We start from the raw sequence: 25,561 nt of genomic DNA on the forward strand, positions 1-25,561 counted from the left end.
GTAAAGTTAAGTATATAAACGTGAGTTCTTGTTTATTTTGATGCAATAGAAGTAACAGACAACCGTTAATATAGGTTATAAACGTGATAAAAGCAGACGTGAGTAGTTTGATTAGATAAGAGAATGAAACTGATAAACTTCTCGGTATTTATCATCATTATCTGCGATATCCATAATAATAGTATGGCTGGAACATTAACTGGGTTCTCGTTGCTAATCCAAGCCGATAAAATATCAGACAGTTTTATTTTTGAGGGATTTCCATCAAGAGATGTTTGTGTACATAAACTATCGAAGTTTCAGTATGCAATTGGCATACTGAAATTTCGATGTAAATTTTACATGCAGTACATGAGTTAACGCAACGTAGACTTGAATCTTTTTACTTATTTTTATGTGGCTTTTATTGGTGTCAACGAGATATCATTTATGCCCTTTTCTCTGTCGTGCAACAGGACAGTGGCCTTTGCACTCATCTTTGATCTCCCTGACTAGGGTCGTGCTATTTTGTTCAAAGAGTCAACGTAAGTTCATTTCATGTCAACCAGCTGTTAGATGTAGCATGAAGGATGACTTAAATTTTTCAAAAAAAAAAAACAATCATTTTGTACCAACATCTCACAAACAAAGATGGTATCTCGAACAAAAGACGCAAGCTCACAAAAGGTCATTCACTGAATGAAAAACGATAAAACATTGTATCATCGCTATAAGTAAAGCCATTATAGATGTTCATTGCACTATTAGTAGTGGCGATCGGCCGCCACAAAGCGACACTCGATACCACTTTGGCACGGAGCACCTACAGCCTGAAACTGCTACAGCTATGGACAAAAAACGTAGTTGTACAGTGCCGCCGATGTAACTTGGCACGTCGGGAAAGAGCTACAACATATCGTTGTCTTTCTTACACGCATCTAGCTTGTATACTCTCATCTCACTTTAACAAATTTTTGTCTCTTTTCCGAAGCACCAAGTTATGTCGGCCGTACTTTTCAATATGTAGCGTGCCCTCTCGCTTCCACGAATGCAAAAGTCTTGCTTCAAGAGATGGTAGTTGGTGAGATAGTCGTGTCAGAACACTCAGAACCACTTTTCATCAATCTTGAAATAGAACAATAGCCACTTGCACTTCGTTTTGCTCTGCCAATAAACCTCGTGGTTAAGGCAATCCGTTATGTTGTATTTTACAGCTTAATTCAATAAAAACTAATACAGGTAACTGTTTACGAACTGTATCAAATGAGGAATTTGTGGTGAACAATTTGCAATTTTTGTATGATCATTTATTTGGGTACTTTCTCATTTTTTGTACCAGAAAACAAAGTATAAAGAAAATTGCAATATACATAGAAACTTTCTCCAAAAATCTTCTATTCAAAGTAACAAAATGGATGCCACAAAACAATAACATTACTTATATCTTCATGTTATGATATGTAGGCATTATCATCTGTAAATACTAAGTCTATTTATGGTACAGTTGAGATCATGCATTTAACAACATTTATATAATGACCTTCATTTCTCATTAACTGTATAAGTCAGAGAAATGTCAACACGACAAGTTTTTCTGATACCAAATGGTTAAACGTGACCGTATACATACAATATTTACAAATATTTGGTTAAAGCAAATAACAATATTATCTAGTCATATGTATAACACAAATTGTATTGTGAGATATCACGACGATTGAATCAATCGAAACGGGAGCTTAGTGGAAAGTTTCGTTTGCCTCTGGGAATATTTTTATAGGTAGGTGCTAAATGGTTGACGATTCCTTTTTGACTGTATCACACTAACGTTTTATGTTTTTTTCATTACAAGTAGCCTTTTATCAAATAGTTCAATTGATTTTGATCATGAATAAAGAGGAAGCATTTTCGTAATCTCACATTTTTTTTTTGATTTTGTTATTAAGTATTTTTCAACCGACCTAAAATCGGAGGCGGTTCTCATATTTCTGTATTTTTTTAGAACCGATTTCGTTGACTATTTTTTAATCTATATACTAATATATAAAACTGAAGAGTTTGTTTATTTGTTTGTTTGAACGCGCTAATCTCAGGAACTACTGGTTCAAATCGAAAAATTATTTTTGTGTTCAATAGATCATTCATCGAGGAAGGTTTTAGGCTATAAACCATCACGCTGCGACTAATAGGAGCGAAGATACAAAGGAAAATGTGGTAAAAACAGGGCAGGTATAAATCATAACTTATATCTTCTACCCACGGGGACGAAGTCGCGGGCAACAGCTAGTATAACATATTTATAACGTGAAACTGCTGTCATGTGGTCCCAAAAATATCATCAAAATTTGAATAATAAGTTTTAATAGAATTGATTATACAGTTTTGTTCCAAAGAAAATACTAGTAGGTACTCACGAAACAATTGGAAACTTTGTAAACAACTTAAATATATTATATCAAACCTAAAATTACCCTTAACTGTGTGAATACACAGTACCAAAGCTGATAACACTTAAACGAATGGGTTATCAAACTGACATTTGAGTTGATATTTTGTGACTGTATGCTCTGACCGGTCTATACCTACAAATACAAATAGGTATACCTATACAGACACTCATACAAACATTGCCACACATATAAACTGTACGATAAAGTCGGTACCTATTACTTATTAATACATTTAAGCATGATATGACTCTTGGTTTTATTTAAAACGATGTAAATTTTGCAATATGATAATGTGCTCTAAATAATTTTCTCTCACTATAACTGCTGAAAGTTGTATTATTAAATGATGCAACGGTTTACTCAAGGACGCCCATTTAATTTTTTTTTATTGCTTTTAAAGAAGGCTTAAGACTAATTACATAATATGGGTAAACAAATAATCTTAAACATTGCTAATAACAAGCCTCCAGATATATATATTTTTTTGATAACGTTAAATGGAGTCCTTAATCATGAGCTGAAGCGACGGGATCGGGAGTCGCGTAAGTACCTAAACCGTTGCATCATTTAATAATGAATAATTCTCACGATAGTAAATATCAAAAGTTATATTTATCAGTTGTGAAAGAGAGAAGGAACTCTATGTGGTGTAGCGCTGTTCCGCTTCCACATCTACTGTATTCTTTTGACAGGTAGTAGTCAACCCCCATGGTACATTTGACAAATGGTTATTTCTAATTTTAAATGTTTGGAAGTTTTGTCATATTAAATTTAATGGTATTTATTATCTAGAAACTGTATTCTTCATGACTCTAAATACATAATTCGTTTTCGATTATAAGCGTAGATAAAGAAGTCTCTCCACAGTCGCCAATATCGAAAAATAAAGATCCTCGATCAAAATATTCTAAGAAATTAATACTAAAACTTAGCATGATCGGAAACAATAGAATTTGCAAGGGCATTATTAATTAGCAAAGTGTATTTTTAGGTCAAGGCGCACTTGTAAACTTAATAACCACTATTAGATAATAAAGTGGTTATGATATTATCAATGAGAGTGCGTTAAATGTGACTCTACAATAAACCTTCAACAAGCTTGAATAAAACAGTTAATACAAGAGTAGAGGTTCAACAACGTGTATGAAGATTAAACAATGACGGTAAAAATACAAACATTACGATGATGATGATGAAAACCTGTTATCCTTCATCAGGGGCATACAGCTCGCTCATAGCAAACTCATAATTTGATGTTCAGTTTTTGATGGGTCATGCCAACTTTACAATTATTTTAGCGAGTCTTTTCAGACAGATCGCTTCATTAGCAAACATGAAGATTGTTATACATGTTTCAATTATGGAATAAATGACGTGATGACTATAATATTTGTAATTTTAGGCAGTTTTGTTGGAAGAAATTATTTTTCTCTAACCCATTTAACATTTCTAAAGAGTTTCAATTATGTGAAAAATAATGCAGAGCCTTTATAAATCGTCAAAAGGAAGTAAAACAATAGTAATCAATTTAAGGAACAACTTAAAAAAACGAGTCTTTCAATGGTTTGTTTTATTCGTTAAATTCAGGTTATGTAGTAAAAAATGAACAAGAACTACTCAATACTAATTATCATCACGATAATTACCATTTATTTTAAATACTAGGTATAGCTGATAATATATTAGGTAAAAACATAATATTCTTTGAATTTTACGTTGTGTAAGGTCAACTAAGGTCAAGTTCTCATAAAGTTAATATCAATAAACATCAAAAACATAATAATAAAACAAAAGAAGATAAAAAATCCAACAACATCTGCGTGTTAAAAAAATTAAAGAGTTTTTAATGGCTTCCCACATTTACCAGACCGGATATTATAAAAATCGCAATGCAGTATTTTGCAAATAATGATCAGGTTAACTGCCTCTGAATCATTACTCACAATCATTTCTAAGATTAACAATGACAAAAAAATACATCAAAATAATGAAAAAACATAAGAAAAATCTACTTTTTACAATTACATCTAACAAACTAAAAATACAAAAACCTATTGTAAATATTTTTGGTGTTTTAATTTTCTTCTTTAATCTAAATGACTATATGGTACAACATAACACTATAAAAAACAAATGACTGTAGGGTGATTCCAGTAAAACCTGATTCGTCAAACTTCTGGAACTCTTGGAGGGTATCTCCCAGGGATATAATCAGGGTTGTTGGGATTGTACTCCCAGATAAGGTATTCCGGTTCATTCAGGAACAGTGGAGGTATCTCCTCCGATGGTTCCGTCTCTTGGCCTATCAAGCCTTTGTTGCGATGGAGCAGATCATTCACGATGGCTTGGGTTTCGTCAGAGATCTCTGGAATTTTTGTAGAACTTTAATCTTTACGGACAGCCGAATGGTTGAAGTACCAACGCCAACCTACTTAACGCGACGTCGTGTCGCGAATGCTTGTTCTAAGTCTGCATATGAATTTTTGTGAAATCCCCGCGACTAAGGATTAAATTCCTCAAAACGGGAGTCGTATTTAAAAAAACAGTCTTATGACCGTACCATGTCATACCCAAGGATAAACATGAAAAACTGTTATAGACAACCACCAATGTGTATAGTTGTTTTGTTCATACAAAACAAAAGAGGAACAACTTTTTAAACGCGCATGGATATTACCTCTATCACAATTTCATTATACTTACTAGTTCGACGTAAATCAACCCTAAGGACTTTTTTATTGCTCTGCAGTGCACGTATCAGTGTCTTCTCTGCTTCTCCAGATAAATCATTGGCCGCTATATCCAATCTTGTCAGACCTCGATTTAAACTGAGTAGACCAGCCATCTAAATAAATAAAACCAGATGTAATGGAAATGTAAGAGACAATATTTTGCGGAAATGTGAAATACTTTGAGATCTCGTTTATTAAAGTAAGTAATATTCTTGAATGAATTACAAAAAGTAAACCAACCTTCTCGGCAGACGCCCCGCTGAAACCGCAAGAATTAACGATCAAAGTTTGAGGTTTTTCCTTGCACCTGACAAAGGCAGCAGCAAACATGGTCGCACACTCTAAAGACATCGGGTTCAAGCTGAAATCTATAATCAACATCATTAAATGTCTTAAACTTAGACAAGTATTTGAAACTAATAATAATAATAATTACCTAGTAGTTCGATGGGGGCAGCAGGCTTCATCTGCAAAGCGTATGCTATCCCCTGAACCCCAACTTCCTTGAACCTATTGTTAGCAATCCTAACAACTTTAACATTCTTGTGAATGAAAATAAAACCACCGAGTGCCTTCATCCCATAATCACCGATCTTACAATGATTAAAATCTAATTCCTCAATGCTTTCCTTCTTGACAAGGTTTTGAAGAATAAGTTTCACCTTGGAACAATCTAAGTTGCTGCGATTTATGCGAAATATCTTCAAATGCCTCAAATCTTCAAGACCTCGGCAAATTGACTCACAATCAGCCATCGAGAATTCAAAGAACCTTGTTTGATAATTATCTTTAAGATCGTTGATACCGAATACTAGAGATATTTCTTGAAGGTTGTATAACTTGACTAGTACCGGTTCCAAAGGTATATGGTCATAAACTTTAGGAACACTGTATTCGCAAGTGTCCTCTACTATATCAGAAGGTAAAGGTGGTTTCGGTTGACGAACTATCTGCAGTTGATTTAGCCCGAAAAAGTAGATGTATGGGCTCACCTGCAAATTATGCATATGTGTTATTACAGGGCCAAATAAATTGTACGAACTGATGATTTTAGGTTATTTACCAAAACTGCGAGTTCCACAGCTTCCTCTTCTCTAAAAACATCGGGATTAACCGACTCCAAGTAATCCTGAAGGCACGCTGACAAGAACTTTCCTTTCCAGAAAATTTGTCCCAACTCTTTTCTAGAGGGAAATTTCGAATAGAAAGATCTTTTCCAGTATTGTTCATCCTAGAACAGGAGTCATAAAACGTTTATCACTTTTTAGAAATACATATAACAGATTCGAACTTCGTGTTTCTTCTAATAAGTTTTAATGTATTTTAAGCTACTATATTCGATGTATGTACACAATTACTATTTGTTTTGAATTTTCGATGATATAATAATGTCAAAATTTGTAGGGATTAAATAACAGCTATTTCAAGTTTCTAATAACATCGGTTCATCCTTCTTATTCATATCCATCACATTCATTTTAAAAACGTGGCCTCTTTGGTCTCTGTTAATCAAAAATTTAATCTGATTTACCTTGATGTGAGGAACGCTACACCTCAACGGAATATCGGCAGGGTATAAGTCCATTAATATATCGATGTCTTTCTGCAATATTCTCTCGAGTGGGTTCACTTTATGGAACATTTTGGATAGGACGAGGGCAGTGCAGTATGTAAGTGGGGGTGGAGTGATATCATCATCCCATTCAAAGTCTTCAGCAACGATTTTACGAGGGGCTTCAGCTGGAGAGTTTTTAATAGTCAGCGTTGATTCGTACGCCTGACGCGTATTCAAATTCACTAAGTATGGAATCTTCATCTTGAATTATTTGAAAACCGGCTTTGGTAATAAATATTTTTACGTAACTTAGTGATTTGTGTACGCTTTGAAATTGATTATTTGACACTTTTTGAATTTATATTTTGACAGTTAGGTATTTTTTGTTTGTAATTTTTGAGGTTGTGATTTATTAACAACCTCCAACAAATGTTAGGGTAATTTTAATTTAATATCATAATATTGCTTAATTTTAATTGAAACTAACCAATAAGGTTAGTTCAATAAACGTTAAGTAACCTTGTTATCATGTATAATTGAAATTCTTAAGTCTAAAAGCAGCAGTATATTTAGGTCGAATCTAATTCAAAATAATGAAGATAATAACTTAATAAAAACACTAAAACAACGTTATTAAAATGACCTAATATTATACACTAAACAACTACAATAAACTCAACAAACATTAATTACTATCAACTGTTCCTTATTAATTGTACAAAGTTCACCATAACAGAACGTAAATATTCTATCGGGTATTTTCGTATCTCTTCGTGCGAGATCGGACCATAACAAAGCTGAGCGCTGCGCCCGCGCCGCATTCACTCACTGCTTAGTTTGTACCGTGTCATATCATACCGTATTATCGTCCGGCAAGCGCGACTTTACAACATAACAACGATTATTATATTATTAAAAGAGAAATAAACAAAGTTGAATAGTAAAATGGATTCTGGAAACAAAGATTCGTCGAAAAATCGAAATACAACACAAGTATCGACTAATAGTCCGTGGAGTTTGTTATTTAGTCAAAGAAATCGTACAAATAGTGAAACCAGTGTTGGTTCAACAAGTTCTCAAAGCAGTCAATCAGGTATGTGTGTTAAATAATATTATGATATAACTTACACAAAATCAAGCAATAATCTTAAAAGTTAACAGATCAACAATAAAAGCGCCACGTCTTTAAGAAATAACCTTGTAAATGTGCTAAATAACATAATAATTACAGAAACTCAGACACAGCATTTACATTTACTGTTATAAACTCATTACGCTAATAGTGTTATTCATTTATAATCAATTAATACTTTATAAGGTTCATAGTCATAGTGATAAAATGTTCGGGCCTGTTATAGCTGATAATGTTTCGTCGTTACCCACATGTGGTCCGGACCAAAACAAAAAAGTGGGATGGTCTTGACGTATGAGTAGCGTCACGTATTGTGCGTTTTAAAATATGTATGGTTAACAAGCGAGCGAATGGAAACCGGTTTGTTTGTTTGTCAACTATGCCACAGAATATAGAATAGTGGCTATGCGTTGATCTAAATGTTGTGTACAATCTAAATTATCGAAGTACCTACATTCCCCAAGGTTGATTATTAATATGCTCAATAAATTGCTTGTTATATTTTCCATTTAATTTTGTAGGCCACTTTCTAATCTTGGCAATAAAGTTAAACAAGGTGATTTAATAATGATAACAAATCTGGTCTTTCTTTTATAAATATTAGATCCAGTAGAATTGGATGTTATTATAATTATTTGTTTATAGATTGAACAACAAAGAGCTGGTTCTATTGTTTAGGTTGCTTATGGTAATATTTCATGCGCTAGCTCGTGACGTCATCACGTTGATGGTTCGCCATTGGCACGCACGGCTTCAAGCCAAGGTTCAATTAACTTCTTGACAAAACCCCTCCTCTGAATTCTGAATGCTAATAGATATTCAACGCACGCAAATTCTAACACTGTTAAGCAAGCAAAAATATAAAGACTTGCTTTAGTCAGTTATTAAAAGAAATATGGCATAAGAAATGCCTAATTATGAGAGTGAGCCTAGTGACTTGCTTCTTCCGGTTTGCTTATAAAGTTGAATTATTTATATGTTCGCAATAGTTGTAAAACAGGAATATTTGACTATACGGATAAGATCAGTCGAAAGATCAGCGTAGTTCAAGGAAATCGAACAAAATATATACGCCTCTTTGTTGCTTACAAATCTTACAATCATAGGCAGATGTTATTGGCTGAATGTCTAAACATGTATTTATATTTTTAAGAGTAGGGTATATGACTAAAAAATTGAAGTAATCCGTTAGACAGGTACGAATTCTTCATTTATCACATCATTAAGTAGTTGTAAAGATTTAAAGCACTTACGATGATAAAATAAAGGGGTCTAGTAAAATCACTTGCTATCAAATAGCGTACTGGTAAGTGAAGTCACACGATATTTTATTTTAATTTAACACCTTCACTATTTGTTTACGAGTTAAAGAAAAAACACGCCCCCAATATTTTTAGCATTAACAACTATTATTGCAGATATTCACTAGTGTAGACATGAGCCAGACGGAGATTAGTTTATTGCGCGTTAGATTTTCTTAGATAAAGGGACTGATAATTTAACACAGGTATCATAAAACTTCAATGTCGTTGTCGAAATATACGCAACGTCTCCCGAGGTCAAACTCCTTCACTAATCAACGAACCATGAAAACTGTTTGAACTATGCGTAGGTAGGTACCATATGTAAACAAATAAGTGATCTGTGAAACTTAATTTGCTCAAGTTTCGACAGATATGATGTGTACGATTATGCCTATCAAAACCTATAAATGTAAGAAAATGTGTCCGTATAATCCCTTGTGACACTAAAAAATATACGCTTTAAATTGTTCTCATTAGTCTATCGCCTATAATTAACAATAGCCATAAAAATTACAGCTTTATTGTAAGTGTACCAAACATTGATGAATCTCCAGGATTAACTTTACTGTATACTACGCTATATTATTTCTATTTCATCAACATTACTTATAAAATAAATGTTAATAAACGTTCTCTCCTTCAATCACCATTTTTATAACATAATCCCACGGTATGTTATTAAACAGACCAGTAACATCGTTGATTCTGATTTCCAAAACACATTATGCAGTCAGATCTCAAAATTTATCATCAGTTCATTTAAACATAGGAAATGAGTTCAGCGTATTTGCATATTCGCTTATAGCAAGTGAGTCAGAGAATCCAACCGAATGAAATAGAGAAGGGCCAAGCAGGTAGTATATCCCTAGAAAGGAGTCCTTTATTTAAATATGTAAACTTTTTGCTCGCACTAAAGCAAACTTTTTTTTAATTTGGGAAGTGGATCGATGAGTGACAGATAAAAATCTATATTTATGATTAAAAACGTAGTAAAAAAAAATTGTTCATTCAGTCAAATTACTTCGACTTTTTAGGTCGTACCATCCCTTTTACAAGAATATTATAACTGTTATAGAAATGAGATGCTGCTCTTCGACTTTTATAGTGTTCCACTCTCTTAAACTGCAATAATAATACCTTAAGATGCGGTGGTAGACCACCAGCTGTTATTCTTTTATTTTATTACTATAGCAACTGATTGTTTTGATTGTTTCCAGTGTTGATCTAAAATAATCTAAAAGACAAATTACTTTTTTTTTGGACAGTCGATTATGACTCTACTTCCTACACCTACTACATGTATCCAAAAGTCAGTTTTAACGCTACTCATAACGTTAATTATACTATGACACATAGCTACAAAAAAGTTATATTGGCATTTAAATGTTTCCGTAAAAATTTCCTCAAAAATAATGGAATAAACCCCGCTCTTTATCTGAATTTGATTAAAATAGACAAAATTATTCATTGTTATCATTAAATTTGAAATGGAATGAAATAAGTATGAAATGTTTATTTAAATACGAAATTTATATTTTGCAACTATACTGAACCTTTTTATGTATATTTGGTAATGTTGTTCAAATGCAACATTAAAGACAGATTCTGTTCCATTTTTCACTGTTAGATGCAACATCACAAAATTTAAGACATCAAAATATTGCAAAATATATAATTGTAGCAAATACAGATAGGTACATTGAAATGTTTATAAAAAGTAGTTTAATTCAGTCTAAAAATAATGTATTACTGCATACTTATTTGAACTTATCTCAAAAATTACACAATATTTATCTAAGATACTAAGTGCGGGCTTTGCACTTTATTTAATAGCACATAAGAAGAGTATTACTTACTGATAACACTGATAGCGAAAATAAATAAACAGTTGATAATTAAATGAAAGAACTTTCTCGTGCTTCCTTTCTCATATTTTTTATAATTTTAGGTGCTCAATGCGGAGCTCTGCAGAGGCAAACCAGCAAGAATGAGGAATACTTGTGGATGATGTAAGTTAATAAATAGTTTTCTTTAAAGAATAGTAGACACGTGACATTATTCCAAAATGCTAATGCAAATCTTAATGGAGTCTTTCTTAGTCATACAAATCTTGCGTCAGCAAAAGCATAGAGAAATATGGAAAACTATAGATATCTTAGCCACATTAGTAACTCCTCTTGTGTTTGTATCTGTTAGGGAACTTTAACTTTCTGCTAGGATCTGGTACTATACAACTATGTCATACTTCACAGTGTTACTGTGAAATAGTAGAGACAGAAGGCCCTCTAATGAATACCAATCCCACCAAAAGATGTTCCTTCCGCCCAGACCCGTCTTCTAAAATGATCCAGACATTTCAAACATTCGGAATACTACTTGATCGTTTGGCAGCTACCTGAAACTTGCAAAGAGACTATTTTATAATCCAAACAAACATCTATTTATACTACCGTATTCCCAGATTAGCTCAGTAATATTTAGATGAAAAGAAAGTTCCGGAATTGGATTGATGCCAATCAACCGTACGGCTGCCCGAATATTAAATGCATTTGTTATTAATAGAGCATTTGCAGAAACGTTCAACATGAATGAAATTGATTGGTTCCTTTATCAATTTTTCCTTTTTTTTGAAAGCAGTTTTATGTAGATGGAAGTATTAAATGGTCCTTAAGTATCGGATCTTGATTGAACCGGCTTTGAACGTTGTTCATGTTTAGAAAACTACTTGAACTGTCGTACTCGTATTACTGTTTTGAAATTGCTTCGAATTGGAGACTTCCTAAATATGGAAATGATAAACTTTGCTCATTGGGTATCAATAATGTGTGTGACAGCAATAGCGCCACTTAAATCGAATAATAATATGGAGAATATGAATACATCGGCAAATTGCGATAGGTGTGAATTCTCATCAGTAAAATAAGGAAACGAGATACTGACATAAAATTACTATTTACTATAGACCTAGAAATAACTGTAAGAAATAATATCAGCAACTTTACCACTTCATACACTGTTGATGGTATAAGGTCCCACGTTTAACTGGCACCAATTTTTACACTGGTAATAATATAAAAAAATAAAAGTCAAGGTCTTCAACCATTACCCAACTGTGATCAATACATTTAATTATTTTGAATGAAACACGCAAGATGTATGCAACAGACCACTTTCAAGGTTAAACCATTAAACACTCTTTGTTGGTACTGAACTGATTTCATTTAAATACCATGATATACCTGGTTTTATTTTCGCGTAATCTACTGATTTGGAAAAATGCCGGTGAGTTTCGATGGTGACATCAACGACCCGTTCCTATCTATTATTAACTGAGGATTATTTAAGAATTTTCTCGCAATTGTGAAAAATATGTCTTGAAAAGAAAGGCTCAGCTATTCACATCAATGGCTTTAAGACTTCTCTCCGTCTCAAAGACTCAGTATAAAATTCCAATATCAGGTTTGCCTAGTCAGTGCAACCCAATCTCCATATCGAGCCGGTCCCGATGTTTTCACAATCTAGATATTGGCAACTTGTAGGCATGCTTGACTTGAAAAGTCAATGCAATTTTTATCGCTGCATTAAAGAAAATTTTGATTATGTACCAATTGATGGTAATAGTATCTAATAACAGCTCCACTTCCTAATTAGCATTGATTCTTCATTTCCCCCAATTCCGTGCTTGTCATCAAAAATTCTTTTAAACTGGTAAGGTCAATGTCTGCTTGGTGATTTGAATGATTTTTTTCAGAAGTCAGTCTGCTTCCACTGTTACTTCACCAGATGTTTCAATATTCAATGAGTTCATGAGCACAGTGCTAAATGCGGGATATTAATAAATGTAATGAAAATGCTGGATTAAACTCACACATGCTCATTCCTGTGTGCATCGGTGCGTAGCGTTAATGTAATTGTTTATAAGTAGTAAACATATAACCTCATTTTGAGCCGGTTCACATGTTGTGTAAATGGCAATGACCAAGTTCATAATAACGTCCATCGTAAAATTATATCTGTTGATAGGACTTGTTGTCTTACAAAGACATCGTTGATGAACTAGTTTCATTTAAACTTATTTCATAAATTGATGGAGGTACATAAATAGGAAAATACCAATGGACTTTGTTTGTTCTACGGGTCTTTGTTTGCGTAAATAAATACTATTTGCATAGTTATTTTACATTATTATGGACTACTAAAGTTACCGACTAACATTAAAAGTATAATCGCTATATTCTTGTTTTAACCTTAGAATTTTTTCCCAGACTGATAAAACGTACCGTTTAAATTATGATATAGGCAAAAATACAGTTGACCCTTTAATGTTATGAATCCATAATATTTTTTTGGCAAATAAACGCATTAATTTATAGGTATTAAAAAACATCCCGCCTTCGATTGTTCCTATATGTATGTATGTGGGTATATCAACTGATACCAAAATAATGGGAACATCCAAATATTCCAACTCCAAGTAAATCGAAAAGAAAAATCGGAGATTGCAAAAGACGAGCTTATTAGCAATAATGGTAGGTCTCGAAGGTCGTCTAGTTGCGGCTGCGGCATTTCTGCAGCTATATTGCCATCGCGCTTACCAATGGCTAACTCCACTAGAGCGAAGGTGACGGGGATAGTCGCCAGTTGGCTTCCCCTCTCGCTGATGTCGAAACCTTCGGTTGCATGCGCCCGCGCCGCCGCTGGGCGCCGCTGCTCTATAGCATTAACGACGGCGCGTAAACGCCGCGCGAACACTCAGACCACACAATATCAAGAACAGTGCTCGTAATAAAAAGTGACAGTGAAATGAGAGGATCACGTGGCTGGAGGTAGCCGGCACGTTCGCTGCGGACTCCAAGCTTCGGTTAGTTCTACTTCTAGTTATAACAGATGGATCGCAAGGCTTGTAACATAGTTTTTTTTATCCCAATACATGTATAATTATTGTCCATGACGGTACGTGGTCGTAACCGGTTTATATGACGTACCTTTATACGTTTTTGCCGGCTTCATCGTCCTCTTTGTGTGGGGTAAACGTTTTTGTTTGTTTAGTCATTAACTGAAGCGATTTTGTGTTAGACGAACGTGTTTATTTTAAAGTGGAGTGGTGATATAAAAATATTATTTCAAATAATATTTTCTGTGAACATTTGTATAAGGAATCTTATGTTTTGAATTCTTTGTTATAAACGCACGATCGTGGACGTGACAAATCTTCGCATATTGATCATACACGGATATTTCAAGGTAATTTTTCCATTATGAACATCCAATCATCTTTGTTGGCACGCATTATAGGCAAAACAATTCAAACTTAATAAAAACTGAAATTAAATTTAAATTAAGTTAGCAGAAAGTATGAGAGCTAACAGATTAATGGATTACCTAAATCTGTTTGCGTTATGTTAGTAAGTTTAAACAATAACTCTTGGCTTTATAAGTCTAAAATTCCTATTAAAAACTTCGGGATAAAGCTAATATTGGATGTCAGGTGAATCGTATCGAATATAATTTTATACTTAGTTAAAGGTTTTTGAGCTATTCCTTTGTTCTAATTCAATTTCCATGATTAAGGAGTACAAGTTCGTTTACGTCACTGATAACTAATGTTGTTTGTATATAAACAAGTAACATTCACATTCATATGAAGACTTTGAACATTGCAAATATTGTAAAGAATACACATTTTAACAATAGTATTATTATAATGTGAATCAGTGCGTTGAACAATTTTATAATCTTGGTACATCTTGCGACATCAGTTCACATGATTCTTCCCATGCTTTTGTTTCTTGCTAGGTTAAATTCGTTTTTAATGCTGTGGAACTAAGGTTCAAAATCAACTGCGAAACAGATACTAAATTTTGTTATACTTTTTTTGATTCTCTAGATCTTTATGCTAATCTGGTATTAAATTTAATTTATACCGTAATAGTTCCTTGACTTCTATTAATACTGAAATTTATATCAAAATTAAAAGTGTTTCTATTTATAGTAGAGTGTGGATGTCTTCATAATTTATTTCTAACTTACCTTGGGCTAACCGGTCGACGTAAAAAAGAATATTAACTAAGTAAATATTTTTTGCCATTTACTAGTCCTGCTATAACTCGAGAACGGCTGAACCGCTTTCGGTAATTTAAGTCTTGCTTTAAGAACCCTAAGGAAGTTTTAAAGAGCGTAGGCTGATCTATAGTTAGAGTACAGTTTACAAAAAGATTTGAAGTAAATAAAAAACAGTGTGTGAACAAGTTTTAGTGATGCACTTAAACAAAGGTGTCATGTCAAACAGGGTATGACACTATCTGACCTCGACCTCAAGACCTCCATCGTGACCTTATGTTGGACGTCAAGTAATTGAACCTGTCATGTGTGGCTTTGTACTAATCGCGCCATAATATAACTAAGTACTTACCTTGGAAGAAGTCATTGAGTTATTGAATAAGGTAAATATGCTATGAACTTACTAGTACAGTATGTATGTATTACATAGATGCTATGTAGAGTGCAAATGCGTATTTACTTGCGTGTGTAGTACATATACATGAATAAAACTTAAGGCTAATTAATAAGGATATTTTGTTATGTCGTCCTGCTCGTTTGTCTATCTATGCGTCTATCTGTAGGCCCATTGTCATGGGACTATATCTAAACAGGAAAGAGAAGTAGGAGAAAGTTTTATAGCCAAAATGTATTTATTTACTTAAGTTTACCAACAGCTTCTATGAACAGTAATGCTGTATATTAATAATTATGTCTAAAACTTACGCAGTTGCCAATTGCTGGTTAACCAGCATTCACAAAATAACGTAATCTGAGGGTTTACCACCAGATTATGGAGCGTGATAGCGTAATACACGGCTTAAGGCGGCATCTCACTTCCACATCCACTAATATTACTATAAAACGTCGATCAGATTTGAGTCACTCTTAAGACTTGTTTTGTGTTAGACAGAATAGAGACAATTCGAAAATCGTAAAGAAATAACTCTTAAAGAATAAATATAGTATCTGTGTATATACTTTTGTAATAAGCGTATCAACTTCTACAAAACGTTTTCTGCAAACATTTTTATCTGTGAAACACTTGTATTATTATACTTTTGTCAAGTAATTGTCTACGGTCATGTTTAATATTAGCTTGAAGCACTGGGGGTTATCAAGGAAGGTATGTATTTATATTGAGAATTTGAATATCATGGTGACGAAGCAGTATAACTGTATTAGTAGCCAAGTACCTATACGTTATATTTTCATACGAGCATAAGGTAGGTAATAGAATAATATACCGAAGTTTTGCTTGTGTCTAGTAAAGGGAGATAGCGCTCTACAAAGCGTGAACGATATCTCTCCACAGCAGCAACTGATTTCTACAAGATATTGTGCCTATTGCCTATTTAAATAATATTCTTACGTTACTGCTTTATTTCTTCTTTTTAAAGAAAAATAGTGACCAGTACTTAGTAAAACATAGTAAAATAACTTGGATTAGAAAAAGAGATGAAAATATACAAGATAGTTATAGGAAAGAGAGACAACAATATTTTGTAGCTCTTTCCCGACATGTTAAATATGAATATTTACAAACAGTTTTGTTTACAAAATCGCTTTTTTTAAGCCATGTTAAAACTTGGGCTACGAATATGTTATGGGTATCAAATAACTGTCGTTAGCAGGTGTTAAACCATAAAAAGAAACTTCTGGTAACTGAAACTTGTGTTGTACAAACTAAGCAATACAATTTCATAGACAGTATTGCATTGTATGTTTATGACCCGTTGCTTTAAAAACACGTGTAGTCTCACACGGTTGTTAAATTCAAGTAAAACAAGAACAAAAGGTCACTTTATACCGTTAATTGGCTTCAAATTTAAATAATTATAAAGTACCATTTATTACCATTAAAAACGAAATAAAAATATCAATTCAATAATTCATGAAACCCAAATAAAACTGTTTTCAAACTTAAATTCATTCGAACAGTACTTACTTCAAAATGTTTTAGTCATATTTTACCTGTTGTTATAAACAAATGCATGACATGAACGATAACAACTCGTTTATCTGTTATATGTTGGTACTTACAATAGCATTAAATACATACTAACAATAATACACACTTCAAAGAGCCTTCAGATAGATAATATTATTACTTTTGATTTAAAGAAAGACTCCCGCTGAAACTAATGAAATTCTTGTGTCAACATACAAATCGCGTACACAAACACACCCAGACTCAGAACAAGCATTCATGGATCACACAAATGCTTGTCCTACGCGGGGATCGAACCCGCGATACGAAGCGCACAGTGTCAATTGTTTAAGCGTAACAACTACTCCCTTCTCGTCTCTCTTCCTCTTAAAACAATAACTTTAAACACTGAAACAATATAATGAATCAGTCAATTTATTAAACAAATTGTAAACACAATGTTTTCAAAATATTATAACAATTGCATTGCGGTCATTATATAATACAGTGTGACTAATATAGTATGCCTCTTCTTTTGTATCTGAAGCGTGAAGATTGACATGAAATAAAAAGGTATCTTTATGATAAAAACACAAGCTTGTCTACCTACTGATTATTATAGTTACATAAAAGCAAAATAATTTATATGCTTCTCATACAATAAATGAGTGTGGAAAAAAATATAAATATAAAATGCGAATAAAAAAGGTAAAACATCATTGAAGATTACAAATATTTATTTAATATGTGTGTATAAAAAGTCAGACCAAGGTTGTTGACTTTTATTGAAGTACCGAATGAAGCATAGTTTCTTCCATCTTTCAGCAAGAAAAAACCATACAAAGAAGTATTTGAAATTGCCAAACTTTATTTAACACTGCAAAATTGATTCGAATTTGCTATTGTCTTGGAAAAAGTATGTAAAAATATCACCAAAGCTAAAAATACGTTTTTTAACATAATATGCACAATTCACTATTCGAGCCATTAAACTAAGTCTGACATTGAAGGATGCATAGCCCCAGGAGAGGAAGAGCAAGTTTTGGTTTACTCTCCAAAGGCACAATTTCATTTAGCTCTGAGTAATGTAAATAAAAACCCGAACATTTTCTACATAAAGGCTTATCTACATTAACTATGATAACTAAATGTAGGTAAATAGTAATTATCATGAAAAAATTTACTATTTATTGTTTATGACATAAAATCGACGTGTCACGTAGTAACAGTTGTCTCTGCCTTGAATGCATAACGTGTGCTTTGGGTTTATTTCAACGTTTTGTGTAAAAGTAGAGTAAATGTCACTTTGAAGTATTAATTGTTTATCGGAATACAATAGATGACGCTACCAAGATGAACGCTTTTTAAGAAATTTCTTACTGTCATACTATACAGTAGAGCCTCAGTTATAAGGTTTCCATAAAAAGGAGTAAAACGACTCCTTTTTTATGGAAACGCAAAAGAAAACATTGTTCAAACACTTTTGCAAACACAGTGTATGAGAGTACATACAGAAAATTAAACTAAATATTAAAAATGCTTGGGCATGCGTTGCATGAATATGCTCCGCGGAACTGCATGGCTATCTAGCCTAAATTACACTTTTTAATTGTTTTTAAAGTACATATTAGCCTCACTATTTAAACATGCATCTATTTGACAGTATAACAGCAACAAGCTCTTTTAGACGTTGCCTGCACAAGGTAAAATGTCTGAGGAAAAATGTATTTTCTGAGTTTTTCCTAGAATTATTGGACTGGCAAAAACTCTTCTATAATCTAACTTCATTTTATGTTGACCTCGTGATAAATAGCGTTATATTTGAGTTGAACTCTTGAAACTAAAGATTTACTAAAAGAGCGTAAGCGATGAAACGATTTTCGCTCGCGTATTTATTCGTATCGCCCGACTAGTTTTGAAATCATATATCTTTATAATCAGAATTATTCATTATTAAATGATGCAACGGTGTGCGCGTATTCATCGGGATTGCCTGACGCGACAGGACAGACAAATTTTATGTTGTGCCACATCCAAATTTATCTAACTTAAATCCCATAATTCATGGTATCAAATATGTTACATGAAAATATACGTATGTATAGCATTACGCACCCCTACTTAATATTTTTGGCTCAATTCCACTACTCGCGTAGCAATGATTGGTACATAGCCAAGTATTTTTAGGTGTCATGTTAGGAATACCAAAAACAATTTTCCGCAATAAAATTCTGACCAACACTTTCCGTTTTTGGAGTCTCTATTTTGCAACGGTTGTTTTTTAATCTTTTCAAAAAGTAACCGACGAATAAAAATATTTTTTTACTTTACTATAATACGAGCTATAATCGAGCAAACCTACACATAGTTAAACGATACAAGTATAGTTAAAGTAAACAAATACAATCAATGTTACCAAACTTTTCCATCTTCATAATATTACGTTCGTGGATAATATCCTTACTTAACTTATACAAAACACACTATTAACATAATGTTAGTACGAAGATCGCAAGACGTAATAGAATTTGCCACATTCGGGTCCGTTGTTGCCTCTGAATTAAGTAATTCGTGTTTATTTAGTGTTATAAAGAAGAAACAATTGTCTTCTTTTTGGGGAAAATACAAGAGACAATATGATATTTGAAATGTTTGTCGAAATTAAGTTTTTGCGGAAACAAGATGCTGCTCTAAGCCTTATCCTGCGCTGTCTAGTTTCCTCAAATGGAATGCCATCTTCTGTGATATCAGTTCAGGTATTGATTACGACATATTAGTCATTCCGTAGACCTTAGAGTTAATTTTTATTTAAGTACTGGTTACAAAGGTAGTCGGTAGAGGGTCCAACCGCATCTAGCATCAGCATCTCCCATCAGCGTCTAGGCATACCCTTGAATCTCGCTATTTCAATACAAATGAATTTCTAACTAAATTTTACCGACTTTACAGTACAAAGAGTGGACTTAGAAATCAATCACCATGAAAACAACATTTGACCTTGGCAATCGTGTAAACTTTATGAATTTTCAATCCAAGCATTTTTCAAATCGATTAAATAATATAATCGAATATTTCAATAACAAAGCCTTAAGTAACCATGGAGTGAATAACATAATTTGTCACAGCACCGTCGAGCATAAAAAATCAGGCATTCAATTCCATTTAACAAAATTAGTTCATTGAACACTCATCTTAATAATGTTTCAGTGAGGAATAAGCTAAACATTCAAGAATTTTCAGTTTCTTAGACCGTAATTCTAACCTCAAATATTCGACTTTGTGACTCTCTTAAGAGTCTATCTGTCGCTACATATTACGTTCAAAGAAGAGAAGCAGCGTGAGATAAAGCAAACTGGGTATCTACTGCCACCTTTTAAAGAAATCTTAAGTACTCGAGGGAGGGTGACAGCTCTCGAAACAGTGTCTCTAGATTGGCGTCTCTTTTCAACGAAGACAAGAGATATTAATTGAAAAAAAAAGTCTAAAATATAACAGAGACGCTGGACCTACTACCACGAGGTTAGTTGAGTTAGTCGAGGACGTTCGAGGAGGCACATAGAACAGTGTAGAGTGACGTCTCTTTTTAGCAAATTCAAAATCTTTCGTTTTAAAAGGTGGTGGTAGTTCTTATACTTAGTTTCGTTTCAGTATTCGACTACAAGTATTATCAACTTATACGATAATTATCCTTTATCATTTAGTCACGCCTAGTTACACCAAAGATCCGTATGTAAATGAACATAAGATACAAAACGTTATCATAAACGAGATGATCTAAGTAGCAACAAATTCAAATAGTGCTAATTACATACGTAGGTAGTGATTGGTGTTGCTTATCTAGTATTCAATCGATTTAGTATCAGGGTATTTCGTCACGATACACTCGTCAATATAAATAAAGTACTGTACAGTAAGCAATGTTAGTCTAAACGAAGCATCACTCTTACTTGGAGATTCCTTAAAAACGTAGAAAGTAGAGTCGCATTAACATATCAATGTAGAGCATTAGTTTGGAATGGTAAACTCATCCCGACCTTCGGCTTGACTCGGGTTTTGACAAGTCATCGTAAACGAATCACTGTACATTTTTTTCACATTCGAACGATCTGGATAATAAACATTTCGAATCACGGTTGGAAATCTTGAAGGAACATGATTAAAAACTACAGACAGTTGTAATATTTAAATGCTATGCTGCGAAATTCAGGGGCTTATTTTTTATGAATTATGTCCAAAATTTAACAACTGGGTTCAAACATTTTTTTAAAGAAAGTACGACGCTAAATGAAGAAGATCTTTAGTTTCAAAACCCTATTCCATATTTGGCTCAACTTTTCGGGGAAAAAGCTAATTAGATCAACCCACGTAGCGTAGAACGTAGGTTCTATTTCAGGACTATCTTTTTAATCTTATCAAATCAATTGAAGAGGCACTATCCGTTCACGAATGAGGCTATAAGCAGTTTAACTTTATCGTTTCAAACTGTAATCCAACTATTTGACCCTCTACAATCGCTTTAATCTTACCAAACCTAAGTTAATTTTGCCTTGAAACTGAACACTTTAATTGTTTGTACAAGGCAATCATTTATTTCTTACTTCATAACGATAAATTACTGGAAACATCATATCTAAAAATGACAAGAGTTCAATAGTTTTATGTTTTATTGAAACAAAAAATATTCATTCGTTTCCAGATGAATGATGACGGATAGACATTAAACTATTAAAATTGGATCTTTCTCTTTCTTAAAACTTGATTGCGATCTGTGGCTGTTATATAAATAACTCAAAGGGTTTTTATCAATTCATATTTATAATCTAAAGCGCCTTTTGACTCCATGCCGTGTTTCATAATTCTCTCTTTTAATATTAAATGATTTCTTAGTCAAAAGGGCAATGATTTATCAACTGATTGAGGTTCACCACAATCAGATAAAGGTGTACAACCTACTATTGAAGTTGCTCCATTTCTTAATAATTTTTCTTATTCTATTTAAACTTTTTGCTAATTTACTGACGAAATTAGCAAATAATTTAGTATTAAGTTAAAATTAGTCTATCCGCAAAGATGCTAATCAGGTGACTGGCAATTTAGATTTCGTCAGACTAATAATGAAATATTTTAATTTAAATACTAAATCAATATCCAAAACCTGTTTTTTTACACAATACCTGCTGCAAAGGATATTGCACTCCTAATATTGTGTAATAACGAATGGAATGATATTAATTTAAACAAAGAACGAGTGAATAGATTTTTTGTAAAGTTGTTACCACATCTGTAACTTGGTAAGCAATTTGCAACGGGTTATCTTAAAGTCGTATGGAAAAATTAGTTTACACTGGATAATATCTTAATAGATTTATCTATTTCTGCTACGGATAGCTATTATACGTTATTCAATTAGATACTTACTTTAAACAGTACAGAATAGATTTTTAAGGTATGATTTTGATTTTATGAGGTTTTTTATTACGGCCTTTGGTTGGTGTCTAATAATATGCTAAAAAAAATGAAAAAAAGTGTAACTAGTTTAAGCCAAAAATTTCAGGATTTATACGCTACTGGCTGTTGCCCGCGACTTCGTCCCCGTGGGTAGAAGATATAAGTTATGATTTATACCTGCCCTGTTTTTTTCACATTTTCCATTGTATCTTCGCTCCTATTAGTCGCAGCGTGATGGTTTATAGCCTAAAGCCTTCCTCGATGAATAGTCTATTCAACATAAAAATATTTTTTCAATTTGGACCAGTAGTTCCTGAGATTAGCGCGTTCAAACAAACAAACAAACAAACAATCAAACAAACTCTTCAGCTTTATATATTAGTATAGATATAGAAGTATAGATTAATAAAATTATTAATTGTTCCTTTTGTAGTACAAAATTATATTCAAAAAAACTACCGACAAGAGTCTTAAAGGAAAACCAAGAATTTTACTGAAATAAAAAGGTCGAGAAAAATGTTTTAGAAGAAATATGTCAGTGGTACTGAGCCGCGGGCTTACGCAATTACGGAACCGGGCACCTTTAGTTTTAATAAAATTTCATTCAATATTTGTTCATAAACTCGTTTCAATCTTCAAAATGGTTAATAATAGAGCTGTTTAGGGAGAACTAAAGAGGATAATGATTTCGGTTTATCAACTAAATGTGTTGCTATTTTGCGTCTCAAGAAAATTAATAGGTTAATACGATCTGCCAAGAAAGTGGTCATGTCCGTAAGGTTGAAAATCATTCGCGCGTCATTCGACAACGCTTGTTTGATTTACCCATGAAAAATATATTCTGACAGCTATTAATTTCAATCTTTAAGGTTTTGACTTATTTTAATACCAAGTTACCTATTAGCTATTTATTTATAAAAATAAAACACTTATCAGCTGGCTAGAACAGGGTCTCTCAAGTACACACTGTTTGACTATAAGCCTCGAAAATTAATAAAAAAATACTTAAAATCAATTGGTTAATTTCAAATAGCAGTGTTTCTTATACATTTAACATAATTTATAAAAATATTAAACTTACCGTAGAATAAATAACTTTTTAAATTTGATTTTTTATGCTTATTGTGTAATGTGAATTATTAGAACTTGTAATTTAGCTGTTAGTAATGGACACTTTGTAATTTAAGTTGTGTAATTGTATCCAACTCTATAAATAGCTTGCTCTACTTTAATAGAATGTTATGCTGTAAGCTTAAAGTTAGCTAAGCTTAAAAAATCTGTACCTTACAACTTTCAATTTATCTGTTAATATCATTACTAAAAATTCTAGCAATCTATTTGCAAGTATAGTTGGCTCGAAATATATTGGGAAAACCAAAAAACTCTTTTAATATAAAAAAAAATCTTTCTCCCGCAACATTAAGGTATATTCTTATACCGTTTAAGGTTGTTCTTGACAAACTCAACACTAAACATTTTTTTTCTTGTTCTAGGTGGCGTTCTTAAGTGCACGCACACTGACAGCAGAGTCTGCAACAGACCTCATTAAAACTGGAACTTTTTATTTAGGAGTAACGTTTACTTAATATTGCATTATAATTATGTGTTGGGAAACGCTTAGATTGTATTATTTTTAGCATAGATAATGTTTGAACACGTAGCGATATTCCCGACGTGGTTTCTGATGGCGTGGCTGGGCGCTTGTCTTTTGTTCAGCCCTTTCGCAATATTCTTCGTGATGTGCTTACCGCAATTACCCCTTCTAGTAGTTAGAAGGGCCTGCCATATTCCGTTCGAGTATATTTGATAGGTAATGAATAGTCATGTATTCTAGAGCTATAAATGTAATTAATATATAAGTTATTAAGATTGTATAAAGTGTAAATATTTTTTAATGAATAAAATTTTATTTTGTAATTTATTTTTTTCTTCGAAATCAATTAAGTACAATCATTACTTCCAACTTTCTGAAGTTTAAGTAGTAACAACAGATAAACAATAACCACTTCAATTGCACAGTACAAATTAAAAAGCAATAATTCTCTTTACTACAAAGAACGATAAAGGAGATATTATTTCTGTTATTGTATAACGAAGACAATACTTATTACAGCTGTCATTGCTATTAATAAACTAAGCTTTATTGAAACGAACGGCCATGACTCGATCTTCTAGACATACTATAAAGCAATTTCATTTAATCTTCGAGCTACTTGTACTGTCAACAACAGAACTTCATTAGATATTCAAAACAACTGTACACTACCAAATTCAATGATTTGTTGTAGTGCTATTAACTAACGAAATTGGTTGACGTCTAACATTGTTTTTAAAAACAGTTGCACTTTGTAAATCAGATTTTGTTTACTGGGTTTCTTGCTGACTGTACTTATAGTTGTGTCAACAGCTGTAGGTATATTGAATGAAGAAAGCATCTGTGTGGGAACGGCCCTTTTGACATGATTTAAAATAAGTATAATGTTTTTAGGGTGAAAGCATAGTACGTGTATACCGTGCACTGATATTAATTTAGTTATTCCACCATTCATGGGTATTGATTAAAACGAAATCACGTTAAATGCAAAAAAAAATATTTATTTGGAAAGAGTATGCCAATCAGCCACATGAAGTCTTATTCCAATTTCAAAATTTAGATTTTATCGACGTTATGCAGGTTGTAAATCCATTTCTTCCATCAGAAGTACCAGTACCAGAAGTACCTGCCAAGGGAAATTGCAAACAGGACAAGATTTCACAATTTATTTATTTAATTATCACACTCATCTACCATTACAGGTTACTTAACCTAATGCAGTAGCTAGGACTAAACAAAGGTCTTAAGTATTTATGTGAACTAGGGTTTCAAAGATTGAATTATTATGCACATAGTTGCAGGTCTAAATTAGAGCAACTGTTTTAATATGTAATTTTCTGATAATTCTGATATGCATACAATAACAAAAGAACTGCATGATGCGTGATAGAATTGATA

The 25,561-nt window shown here is 32.8% G+C and overlaps 1 protein-coding gene and 1 long non-coding RNA gene across 2 annotated transcripts; one reads left to right on the forward strand and one right to left on the reverse strand.

Annotated features, from left to right (window-relative positions):
* Window positions 1–4,510: 4,510 nt before the first annotated feature.
* Window positions 4,511–7,296, reverse strand: LOC113501802 (dynein regulatory complex subunit 5-like). The gene is made up of 6 exons (XM_026883063.1): window positions 6,693–7,296; window positions 6,225–6,392; window positions 5,598–6,153; window positions 5,402–5,529; window positions 5,133–5,274; window positions 4,511–4,794 (listed from the first exon to the last, which is right to left on the reverse strand). Exons 1-6 carry the CDS (start codon window positions 6,975–6,977, stop codon window positions 4,598–4,600), a joined length of 1,476 nt encoding a protein of 491 aa, XP_026738864.1. The 5' UTR covers window positions 6,978–7,296; the 3' UTR covers window positions 4,511–4,597.
* Window positions 7,297–7,537: 241 nt separating this feature from the next.
* On the forward strand, window positions 7,538–24,184 carry LOC113501803. Its single transcript, XR_003401316.1, has 3 exons — window positions 7,538–7,809; window positions 11,101–11,161; window positions 24,063–24,184. It is a non-coding gene; the product is annotated as an uncharacterized LOC113501803 (long non-coding RNA).
* Window positions 24,185–25,561: the final 1,377 nt, after the last annotated feature.

Source organism: Trichoplusia ni, chromosome 16 (genome assembly GCF_003590095.1).
Source record: "Trichoplusia ni isolate ovarian cell line Hi5 chromosome 16, tn1, whole genome shotgun sequence".
Lineage (NCBI taxonomy): Eukaryota > Metazoa > Arthropoda > Insecta > Lepidoptera > Noctuidae > Trichoplusia > Trichoplusia ni.